At 48.6% G+C, this 12,122-nt stretch overlaps 1 protein-coding gene across 1 annotated transcript; it reads right to left on the bottom strand.

Annotated features, from left to right (window-relative positions):
• Positions 1-406: 406 nt before the first annotated feature.
• Positions 407-1,766, bottom strand: LOC106297416. Its single transcript, XM_013733655.1, has 2 exons — positions 1,266-1,766; positions 407-757 (listed from the first exon to the last, which is right to left on the bottom strand). The coding sequence occupies exons 1-2, from the start codon at positions 1,764-1,766 to the stop codon at positions 407-409; spliced, it is 852 nt and encodes a 283-aa protein (XP_013589109.1).
• Positions 1,767-12,122: the final 10,356 nt, after the last annotated feature.

Below are 12,122 nucleotides of genomic sequence, written 5' to 3'. Positions count from 1 at the left end.
GGGATTTGAGTGAGCTTTCAACTTTTGAACTTCTTGATTAGTCGCTGAGCGACCCCTGTACCTGGTTGATTATCAGCTGGGAGTCGCCGAAAACCTGGATGTTCTCTGCCCCCTTTTGATGGGCAAGGGTTAGGCCTGCGATTAGGGCCTCATACTTGCTTTCGTTGTTGGTTGCTTTGAAGTTGCATCTCACGGCCCTTGAGGCTGTGTTCGCTGTTGGCGAGGTATGCACTATCCCTACTCCAGCTCCTCTGGCGTTGCTGGATCCATCAACGTGTAGGATTCATTCTCCCTCTTCCTTAATTTCGCCTCGGAGGCGTACGTCCTGTTCCAGAGCTGGGAGCAAGGCAGGGGAGAACTCAGCCACGAAGTCTGCTAGGACCTGTGACTTTATAGCCATGGCGGGTCAAAATATTGCATCGTACTCCCCTAGTTCCACGGCCCATTTGGCTAGGCATCCGGAGACTTCTGGTTTGTGGAGGACCAACTTTACAGAGAAGTAGGTAACAACCACGATTGGATGAGCCTGGAAGTAGGGTCGGAGCTTGCGAGGGGCGACTATCAGGGCTAAGGCCAGCTTTTCTAGGTGGCTATAGCGGGTCTCCGCATCTAGGAGAGCCTTGCTTACGTAATAGATTGGTAGCTGCTTGTTTCCCTCCTTGTGAACTAAGACGGCGCTCACGCCGTGTTCGGAGACCGCTAGATATAGCAGCAGGACTTCACCGCATTCTCCCGTCCACTGGAAATCCTTCGGATGCTTGAGAGTTCCAAAAAAAAGCGTGAGATTTGTCAGAGAGTCTGGAGATGAACCTGCTTAAGGCTGCCATCCTTCCCGTTAGCTTTTGAACCTCCTTGACATTCTTCGGGGAAGGGATTGAGTGAATGGCCCTGATCTGCTCTGGGTTGGCCTCGATGCCCCGGTGGGTTACGATGTACCCGAGGAACTTGCCAGAACTGACCCCAAATGAGCATTTAGCTGGGTTAAGCTTCATGTTATATTTTCTGAGGGTGGAGAAGGCTTGCTGCAGGTGAGATACGTGGTCTTCCGCTTCCAGGGATTTGACCAGCATGTCATCGATGTAGACCTCCATGGTTCTCCCGATTTGGTCCGCGGACATCATGTTTACCAGCCGTTGATAGGTTGATCATGCGTTCTTTAGGCCGAAGGGCATGACCTTGTAGCAGTAGATACCTCTGGACGTCATGAAGGATGTTTTCTCCTGGTCTTCTGGATGCATAAGTATCTGATTGTAGCCGGAGAATGCGTCCATGAAGCTCATCAGCTGGTGCCCCGTGGTGGCGTCCACAAGCTTGTCGATATGATGTAGCGAGAAATGGTCCTTTGGACAGGACTTGTTGATGTCCGTTAAGTCACTGCAGACTCTCCACTTCACATTATTTTTCTTGACCACGACGACGTTGGCTAGCCACTCTGGGTACTGCACCTCACAAATGAACCCCGCGCCAAGCAGGCTCATGACTTCATCGTTGATGATCGCGTCTCTCTCGGGGGCAAACTTCCATCTCTTTTGTCTGACGGGTTGGTGTAGGAGGTCCCCCTGCAGCTTGTGCATGATGACCTCCAGATCGATCCCAGGCATATCTTCGTGGGACCAAGCGAAGCACTCGGAGTTAGACCTGAGGAATATCAGTCTTCTTCTCAATCGAAGCAGGCATATCAGTCTTCTTCTCAATCCTTCGGTTAGCTTGGAGCCGATCTTGAGATGTTGGGTCTGATCTCCTTCGGTCAATGGCACGTCATCCATTTCCTCTACCTCTGGTTCCACGGTGTGATGAGCCGGAGGTTTGCTTTGTAATTGCTATAAGACCTTGGTATTTCCCTTCAGAGTGGTCTTATAGCAAGAGCGGGAATATTCCTGATCCCCTTTGATCGCCTTTATGCCCCAGGGTGTAGGGAATTTCACCATTTGGTGAAGAGTCGAGGGGACGGCCTCCATTCCATGGATCCAGGGCCGTCCTAGGATCATGTTGTAAGACGAATTACAATCAACCACGAGGAATTTGGTTGACATGTTGATTCCTTCGGCGTATACGGGGAGGGTTACCTCCCCGGCGGTTTGCTTGACTTCCCCGCTGAACCCTATAAGGGGGGTTATCCTCCGAGTTAGAGCGCCTTCCTCCAGCCCCAGATCCTTGTATGCGGCCTGGAAGATGATGTTGCCGGAACTTACATTATCTACCAGTATCCATTTTACCAGGCAGTTCACTACAGTGAGTGAAATAACCAGGGCGTCGTGATGCGGAGTGAGAACTCTCTCCTGCTCCTTGGCTGTGAAGCTTATCTCGTCTGTTCCTAGAAGCAGGCGTTTTGGCCTGGCTGCCTCTAGGCCGTGGTTGGCATTCTAGGTGCTTTTCTTCACAGCTGCATGGCTTATGCCGCTGATTTCCGAACCGCCCGAAATGACATCGAACACTCGGTCCTGTCGCGGTGGCGAGACAAGCAGCTTCAGTGGGCTTACCCATTGTCTCCTTGCTTAGATGGCTCTTGGCCTTCTCGGAAAAGAACTCCCTGAGGTGCCCTTTCCTAAGCAGCTCGTTGACCTTGATCTTTAGTGCGACGCAGTCCTCCGTTTTATCACCGTGGTCTCGATGGAAGTTGCACCAGAAGCCAGGGTTCCGGAAAGAGTCGGGGGCTTTCATCTTCTGAGGCCACTTAACCTGCTGGCCCATCTGCCTCAGAACATTGACCAGCTCCGCCCTTGAGACGGAGAGGTGACAGATGTCAGGCCACGTGGACACTGCCATCCCTTCTGCCTTTTCGATCGGCCGGTTCGGGTATTTGCCCCAGTTTCGGTTTCCGGAGTCCCTAGCTGGTCTTTGAGAGGGTTTCTCGTCTCAGTCGGTTTGGTATGGTCTGATCGTCATGGGATCTTTCTTTTGTTGCGCTTTGGCACGGCTGGCGACATCTTCCACCCATTTGACCTGTGCCCAGGTTCGAGATAGGACGTCTTCCATGGTTTTGCACTGATATTTGGTCACCTCCTTGTAGAAGTCTCCATCAGGGAGCAGACTTCTCTTGAAAGCAGAGATAGCAGTGAGGATACTACATTCGGGAATAGCCACCTTCTCTTGATTGAAGCGGGCTATGTAGCCTCGCAGGGGTTCTGCTCGGTGCTGGAGGATTTCGTAGAGGCTGTCGGAGGTTTTCTCTAGGTCCCTGCTATTGGCAAATTGCTCCACGAAGTTGTCGCTGAGAACCGCGAAGGAGGCTATGGACCTGGAGGGTAAGTTGATATACCATTGCAGAGCGGTTCCGGTCAGAGTGGAGCCAAAACCTTTGCACATGGTAGCTTCGCGTGACACCTTTGGGAGTGCTACGGCGAGCATCCTTTGTCTGTATTTGGCAACTTGGTCGTCCAGATCTGTGGTGCCGTCATACGCCTTTATGCTGGGGAAAGAGAACTTCATGGGCATCTCGATCAAGGTGATCTCATCCATAAAGGGAGTATCGGCGTAGGAATCGGGGTTTCTCTTCCGGATGGGGGGAGCTACCCCTGGGAGTCTATCTACCAGACTGCATGGCATCGAGCATATCGGAGAACATCTGGTGAAGGTGAGCGATCATAGGAGACTCCGTTCTCGCCGCTCCGTCTGATGTTTCCTTATCAGGCTCGGGCTCCGAGTCGCTGTCCTCCACGTCGTAGGTATGAGCATCCTTGGCCTTTTCTCGCGTAGATGCGTCGCCTCCCGGCGCCGTAGTTGGGAGATTCGCGCCTGCCCCGGAGCTAGGTGTTTCCAGAGTCGGCATGGGCCGAACCTGAGTCCGGAATCAACGCTTATTGTTGCTCGACGCGTTAAGGGCTTGGTTCTCATCTCGGAGGTTAAGATTCTCTGATTCGAGCTGGCTGAGCTTTTCGGCGATCTGCTCCAATTGCTTGGAGTGTTCGTCGAGCTTTTCCTTCAGGATCTGGAACTCCGAGGACAGCTCAGGGTTGGTATCTTCCCGCGTTCTATGTAACCCGGTTACTTGACCTTGCAGATCATCGACTTGTCTTTGGATTTCAGCTTCTCTCTGGGTAACTTCAGGTAGCTCGTCATGCTCGTCCACCGCCATTATCACGTAGTTTAGATTACTCTCCTCCATCTAGCGCCAAACTGTTAGGGGATTTTTGTGTAGGATCTTAGTGAGTACCATGGAACGATGGACAAGGCAGGTATTTGTTTTGATTTTGAGAGATACAGTGGAGATAAAGACTTGAAGAGACGTTCTTATTGAGTAGAATAACTAGGATTACAATGATTTGAGTAAGAACCCTAATTCTAGCCGTCTAGCTATAGTCTCCAAGTCTCGAATTGTCGATCCCTTGCTTTAGGGTTTAGGTTCCCTTTATATAGTCTTCCTAAGGCGGGCCTTAGTCGGTTGGAGTAGGTTAAACTCTTCCATATTCGAAAATATGGAAGATTCTCCCTATCGGAAGTTTTCCATTTCCCCGGGGGGAAGGGGCGGTCCTGGGGACCAGACCCAGAGTACTTCGTAGAGGGGAACCGGGGTTCATTCCAGCGGGAATCCTGGGAACCGGGGTTCCTTCCAGCGGGGATCCAGAGGCCGGTGCTCTGCCTGGGATTTGGAGGAATTAATACCTGAGTATTTTTCCCAAACACATGGGATGCTCGTGAGATAACCCATAGTAAGGTGTTTGTCCCACGAGTGTGTAGTACTGCAGCTTCAACTTGAAATCCCTCTGAATAGTCGGAGGATGAATGGATGATCTGTTGGTGTAGAACTGATCTGAACGGTTGTAGTCAGCCAATTTTCTGGGTCGAGCAGCCTCATGTACATGTAGAGTAGCTCATTTAGCATCAGAATCGGACTTATGGATTGCAGCCCCCTGAGCATCTATCCTCTGACCTGCTGCATTACGCAGATGACCCTCCTGGTCATGCAGGTCTCCTCACTCATCTCGTACAAGAATCAAGTTCGCAACCATGTCTCGCGGCTTAGTATCGATCGATGTTCGGACTGAAGTATCGATCGATGTCGATCGACGGAAGATGAGTGTCTTCGGTCGACGGTGGTGAGCGAGTACCAGTCGACGGGACTAGTACCTGGGTCGACAGTGGTTGACGAAAATCGAGCGACGAACAAGTGTTGTTGTCGATCGATCAGGAGTGCGCTTCTTTGCGGATTGAACGCTCGAAGTTTGCAGGATTTGGTGAGAATAGCAGTTGAGTTTCCTTGTTGCTTCTGGTACTGCTGGGCATGTACCTGAAAATCCAAGAAAAATTTTTATGTCAGCAATCTTTTTTAAACTTAATAAAAATTAAATCTAATAGGCGATCAAAGCTCCCCAGCAACTGCACCAAATTTGATATGACTCAAATTACCCTAAGGAGTGAATTTACTCTCTCAAATAAGAAGTTCAATTGTAGTACGGCCGTGTTTTATGTAGTGGGACAGGCCGTATGTGGCTTTGATTCCTTGTCGTTTACCGGCCGATGTGTAGCTCGTACTCTTTTTATAAAAAGATTCCAAGAATGTTTTTGTTAAGTATCAGGAGAAGGATTCGAGTTGTCATCTCGCTCCTTATCCTTTTCTTTTTTCTTGTGGATCGTCATGTTCGTTGCTCGTTCGAGATGTTTGAAAAATTCTCAAAGTTTCGAGGGTGTTTAGAGGTGGACGAAGAGACATGCTTTAAGGATCTCGTATCTTTTCGATATCATGCCTTGAGACGATAGAGACCAGTGTGCTGGGTTTAGGGTAAGACCTAGGTCTAATCACAGTTTTAAGGGGTGCGATGACTACTTTGACTTACGATCCCATATCGTTTTTGACCTGATTCCGTCCCGCTTTAAGGTCCGCGATATGTTCTCGGCTTACGTAACTTGTATAGTAGGAATCAAGCATCTCTTCGAGGACAATTTTTAAGTCTCTCGAAAGTGCTGACCAAAATTTTGGATTTCTTTTATAGCGCGCTATTCTATCCTAGTAAGATGTATGAGGACCTATCCTTAGGATAGGTCTAAATGCGTTTGTTTAGGATGGCTAAAGTGCTTGGCGGGGCCAATCGACAACCGTTTGTAATATTTTTTTTTTTAGTCACGAAAGGACTGGGGCATATTCTCGAAGATATAGGCGACGTCTCGCTTATTTTTTTGGAGAACACACTTTATGTTAGTAGCGTATCTGAGATTGTGTTTTGGTCGAGGGTCAGAATCGACGGTGCAAGCAAATTATGGTTTCGAAGGATTTTTTAGTGGTCGGCGGAATTTGTTGATTCCGGTGATGTTTTTATGACGATTTTGTTCTTTGCTGGATAAGCTGGTGTGGAGTCGATCCGTTTTAAGGTGTGACAATTTGTTTGTAGACGGATTTTTTTCGAAAGTATAACAAGATTTTTAACGAAATCTTTATTGCCAAAAAAATTTGAAAATTTTTGAGTACAAGGCAAATAATTTTAGAATACGGGAATATACGAGTATTCGTATATGTACCCACTCCCCCCCCCCCTTTGGAAGGGGGATAGCTGAACTCGTCCTTAGACGAGCTGCCTACGTATCCCTTTTGGGGATCAAGCCATCTCGTAGTTCTGCTTGTTTATGCGAGTGTGTTTACTCGGCTACTGCATTGGTCGCGTTAGTTGCAGGATCTGAAACTAATTGTTCTTTGGCCGTTGCTTAAGTCGACGATTCTGGATCGTCTTTTTCAAAGCATTTTCAGTCGACGTCTGACTTAGCTTTGCCCGTTTGGGCTTCACCATTGCGGTGGTCGTGATCTGCCGTAGCTTGTGTTCGGCCAGGAAGCAACATCTTGATTGCGTCTAGGATCCCCATATCGCGGCAATTCCATTATGAGTCGGGAATTTCATGCCTAAGTGGTAGGTCGATGGGACTGCCTTCATGGGGTTTAACCAAGATGTGCCCATGATTAAGTTGTAGATGTTCGGGTGGTCGACGACCGCGAAGTCGACGATTTTCGTAACTTCTTTCGCCGCGAATGGCAGTTTGATCTATCCGAAAGTCATAGATGGTGTGCCCTTAAAACTAGTTAGCGGCTTGGGTGATGGTACTGTTGGGGAAAAATATTCCATGAAGAGATTACTCCAGCTTCCGGATTCATGTTCCGGCTTCGGGTTCCTGCCTCTGGCTTCCAGTGTCCTGCCTCCGGCCTCGGTTTTGGGGTCCTTGTTGGAAAAATACTCAGGTATTGAATTTCTCCAGATCCCAGGTAGGACACCGGCCTCCCGGTCCCCGATGGAAAGTACTCCGGGTCAGGTCCCAGGGACCACCCCCTTCCTCTAGAAAATGGAAATATTCCGATAAAGGGATCCTTCCATATTCCCGAATTTGGAAGAGTTTAACTCTATTGGCCGACCAAGACCGACCTACAGACGACCTCCACTATAAATATAGGTTTCTAAACCTAAAGAAAGAGGTCCTAGACATCCTTGACCAGAGCTCACAATTCCACAGCCGCCAAGGCAAGGTTCCATACCTAGAAGACCTTATTCTTCGATACGCCTATGATAGGCTGACTCTGGTGGTTACTATCAATCCCCACTGAAGGATGCAGCCATAAATCCAAACACCTTCCATGGTTCCGTGCGCAGATACCCAGGGATCGGCCTTGGTAGCCAGAACCCTCAACTACAGATCAGGAGGCACCCAAGGACCGGCCCTGGTAGCCGGAACCATCGATCCTAGATCAAGAAGACCTTGTGATCTTCACCATCGATAGGCGGCCCCCGCCTAACGACCAATCTCCCCTGCTACTACTAAGGCACCAACGACATATACTGGCCCATACCCATATGGCAGTATCCTAAGAGCAGGATCTCCTGGTTTATCAACTATCGAAGCAGGAGAATACACTCAACGACATGTCTCCTTCCTCCTATCATTCCGTAGAGCTGAGCACATATCGCTTGTACACAAAAATCCCCTAACAGTTTGGCGCTAGAAGAAGGAGCAATCATATACTATGTGACGATGTGATTGGTAGGAGGAACATTACATGTATCCTCTCTAGAATTTCTCAACCCCAGCCATCTGGGGGCAACAAGAAACAACTTCTGCTCACCAGACCCTTGGTTCGCACGGCTGGAAACACCATGCTAACATCAGTAGCAAGATTCGACGCAGGAATTACCTACAAGTCCCTGCTAGTTCCTGCTGATTCCAGGTCCCAACCATGAATCACATTTTTACGTCTTTGGTCCCTCCTGGTTCGGATCTCCACTGCAAAGCAGGCCCCTGCAACCTTTGGATTTAATGATCCCGACTAGGAGCAGTCATCACCAACATCAATATCAATGGACAATCCAGTAGCAAAAATCATGCAAGCCCTAGACACCAGGAATGCATCCAGGCTCACAACTCCGCCACATATGAGAAAGTTAAGAGGTCCTCAAGCAAAATCTTCCGGCCGGGTTTACAACTTTGACGAACTCCAAAAGCTGGAGGAGCCAGAAGAGGAGTTCCTGGAAATATTGCAGGCATACCATATAACCACTAAGAGGTAACTGGAGTACCATCTCTCTCTTTAGGTTCTAGAATCTAAGTGGTAGCGGAATCCTAGAAAAGCCTGACAGCTAAGTGGATAGAACGCCTTTGAATACTCATCAAATTCCATTGGAGTCATTCCGCGAAAGGAACCCTGCCCAAGCGCCGGGAACACTGCTGCTCTACCACCTGCAAAGGAGCCAGGGAAAATGCTAATACTACATCAAGGAGTGCTGGTCTTCATATCCTCTACTCATTTGGAGCAAATGGGAGAAAAAGGAGCCGGAGAACAGATGTTTCCGCTACTTTCATCCAAAAGAAAAAGCCAAACCTCTGGGTTCCGGGTTCCAACTTCCAGGTTCCGAATCCCAGCTTCAAAGTTCTGGATCCCAGCTTCCGACCACCTTAATACCATTTTTCCTGGCAATGTACCCTGATATACCTCTGAAGAAGACACGACCACGAGGAAAGCATGGGCAAATGATCTAAGCGTTAGCCCAAGGGGCAACACGCATCAACAAATCCCATCAACATGCCCATGGCAAAGAAGATTCAGGAAGAGGCGACAAGTCATCGAGTGACGTCCAGAAAACGCTGGGAGTGGCTCACCCAAGCGGGGGCAGAAAACAGCTTGGACGCATCATTGAATGACATCGTGAAACGCTGAGAGTGGCTCACCCAAGCGGGGGCAGAGGACAGCTAGAACGAGTCACTAAACGACATCTACAAAAGGAGGAGATTCAAGGAATAGGAGCGAAGCAATATGTATGGAAGATCAGCAGCAGGAATGGATTAACTACGTCCTAGTATATAGTAGAAGACGCTTATCCATGCGAAGAAGCATCCTTAGCTGGGTCGACACCTTTCATCCAAACAACAGGTCCGGCTCCAGAACCGGTCCATTCCTGCCTCCGGGTCAATTTCGACTCGAGCCATAAAAGGTCGTGTCAGCACCTGCTATCCAAGCTCAAGGATGAATAAGTATTGTTGCTTCCCCTGTAACCGCCGGGTTTGAAGAGGATAGGTCCTACCGCCTCCAGGTTTTAGTAGGATATATGCCAGAACTTCTGGGCTCTAAGAGGGTAAATCCCACGACCTCCATATTTCAGGAGGTTACATCTAAGAAACTCTGGGCTTCAGGGTGATATCCCCATAATCTTCAGGACCACAAGTCCCACAACAGTTATGGAACAAGGAAGCTGCCCTATAAGGGCCTGAAGACATCCTGAACGGATCAGCAAAAGGCAACCAGCGCAATCTCGACATTGGCTCACATCCAGTCGACATCGAGAGTGGTCCATCTCCGGAGGACAGAGTGCGATGTTGTATGAAGTCAATAGAAACTCTGGGTTCGAGACAGCAAAATGAAGATTCACCTTCGGGTGCAATATCTACAGATCCTCCCATGTCAGAACATTAATTCCTCGGAACCCCCAGGTTCCCAAGGATAAATCTACGGGTCCTACAAGATCATAACATGAAGCCCTTGAGAGGATCAGGGACTACGAGTTCCTACACGATGTACATCGATACCTCAGGATAGTACGACAAAGAATCGGCCTCCACGCCTCAACAAAGGGTCTCGTTCCTCCCGAAGAAGGAATGAGAAAAATCACGGTCTTCACTCTGCTACTACCTAGAACAGAACTTCTCCATCCTAGAGTCAGGGTGTATGTTCTTCAGAAGATCATTCTCAGGTCGATATCCAATCATAGGGCACATAAGCAAGAAGTAAATCAATAATTCGTTTCCATGCCCTGGCCATGTGCCATTCGGATCCAGGAAATATGTGGCTATGTGCCACCAAGGTCATGCGCCTGGAAGACAGATCTCGCTTATCACTGCAATGCGAATCCGGGATCAAGAATTCCTGCTCCAGAGTGGGGCAACAGATCACCTACAGCAGATTTCAGGATATACAAGTGATCTTCACCAGCCAAACGTACGAGTCTTGCCATCCATCGACATGCAAGGCCAGGATCCTGAATCTTCCTAGGTTAATCGACCTGGGAATATCCATTAGACCCTTGTCTATCTCGATGAAATCGACTCTCCTCCAGGTTCAAACACGGCTCAGGCCTAAGAAGATCCCATAAAAGGAGATTTCAGAGCGACGTCCTGCTCACGCGAAGCCCAAGGGACCTACCACCGACAAGCCGATGTTAATGCCCACTAAAGCATCGAACGTTTCTCCATCATGTCTTGTACCAAGCAGAGAGAACTACTTCAAGCCACGAGCCCCAAGAATAAGTCTTGACATCCAATGGAATGAAACCAAGGTCCTGGATCTCGCTAGGTCATCTCTAAGAAAGTTTAGAAACCTGGAAACGTCTACTAGACCCCGGTCTATCCCCGGGAAATTTGTTCTCCCCCAGGTTCGAACACTGTCCAGACCTAAGAAGAACCTGGGAAAGAAGGATTACTAGAGCGATGTCCTGCCCAGGGGAAGCCTGCTGAGAATGAGCAACTCCGGTTGACTTGAGTGCACAGGTTATTCCCCGAGTTCAAGGACGAAATCGAGAAATAAGGGGAAAACTGGTTGGGAAATATCATCCAGGCCCCGGGCAGGACACCGGCCTCCAGGTTCCCTGTTGAGAGAAGCTCCGGCTCCGACCCCTACATCCATCCCTGCCTCCAGATCAATAAAAGGGATTACCAGATCCTATGATCTTGTGCATAAGTGGAAAACCCACACATATGACGCATGGAAAATATTTGACAATCGAAGGAATGGGCTACCACAAGCCATAGTATGCGGTCAAATATAGTACTCCTGCTAAAGAGCCTACTCCCATGCGGGATATGAAACACTTATAATGCAAAGTACTGCTTGAGGAGCTTACACGCTTACTCTCAAACAGGGAGCATATTCCATATAATGCAAAGTACTGCCTGAGGAGCTTACACGCTTACTCTCAGGCAGGGAGCATATTACATAACATGCAAAGTACTGCGTAAGGAGCTTGCACGCTTACTCTTACGCAGGGAGCATCGTACGAAACATGCCAATTCCTGCAACAACGCAGGAGGCATAAGTACAAACGCAAAGTACTGTATTTAAACTCAGAGTTTGTACATGGAGCGATAATGGGTATGAGACATAATACACAAACCCTGAGTATGCTGTCAAAACTACCTAAACCCCATGTGCAGCCTAAGGCGCATCAGGGTCCCTAGAGTACCATTGTGAAAAGTACATGTATTAAAACGTTACGTGCTACACAATACAGGGAACACATGGTATAATTATTGCAAAAGTACTGTGAAATACATGGAGCAATTAAAACCCTGATTCTCCAAACGTGGAAAGCAGCGAAGGCTACAAATGGGTTATAACACCCACACCAGCTCCCTCTAAGTCTTTCAGTGACTTCCAGCAGAAGTAGAATACAGCATAGGAACTCGATAGTGGCCAGCTTCCGAGCGACAGAATGCGAAATCCAAATAGGTACCTGGAGTAGTCTTGCCTAGGAAGGCGGAGTACGGTCCCTGCAAAACCAAATATTCTAGGTTCTTACGAACTCCGGGTCTAAAGATAACCTCAGGGTTATTAGATCAGAACCCCCGGGTTATTAAGAACCTTCGGGTCCCCATGCAGTCTCCGGGTCCTGAAAATATCTCAGGGCCTGGAAAAGGTAAACCTCCAGGTTCTTATATAACCC

This window comes from Brassica oleracea, chromosome C6, assembly GCF_000695525.1.
Source record: "Brassica oleracea var. oleracea cultivar TO1000 chromosome C6, BOL, whole genome shotgun sequence".
In the NCBI taxonomy this organism is placed as follows: domain Eukaryota; kingdom Viridiplantae; phylum Streptophyta; class Magnoliopsida; order Brassicales; family Brassicaceae; genus Brassica; species Brassica oleracea.
This window is presented reverse-complemented; position numbering and strand designations above follow the sequence as displayed.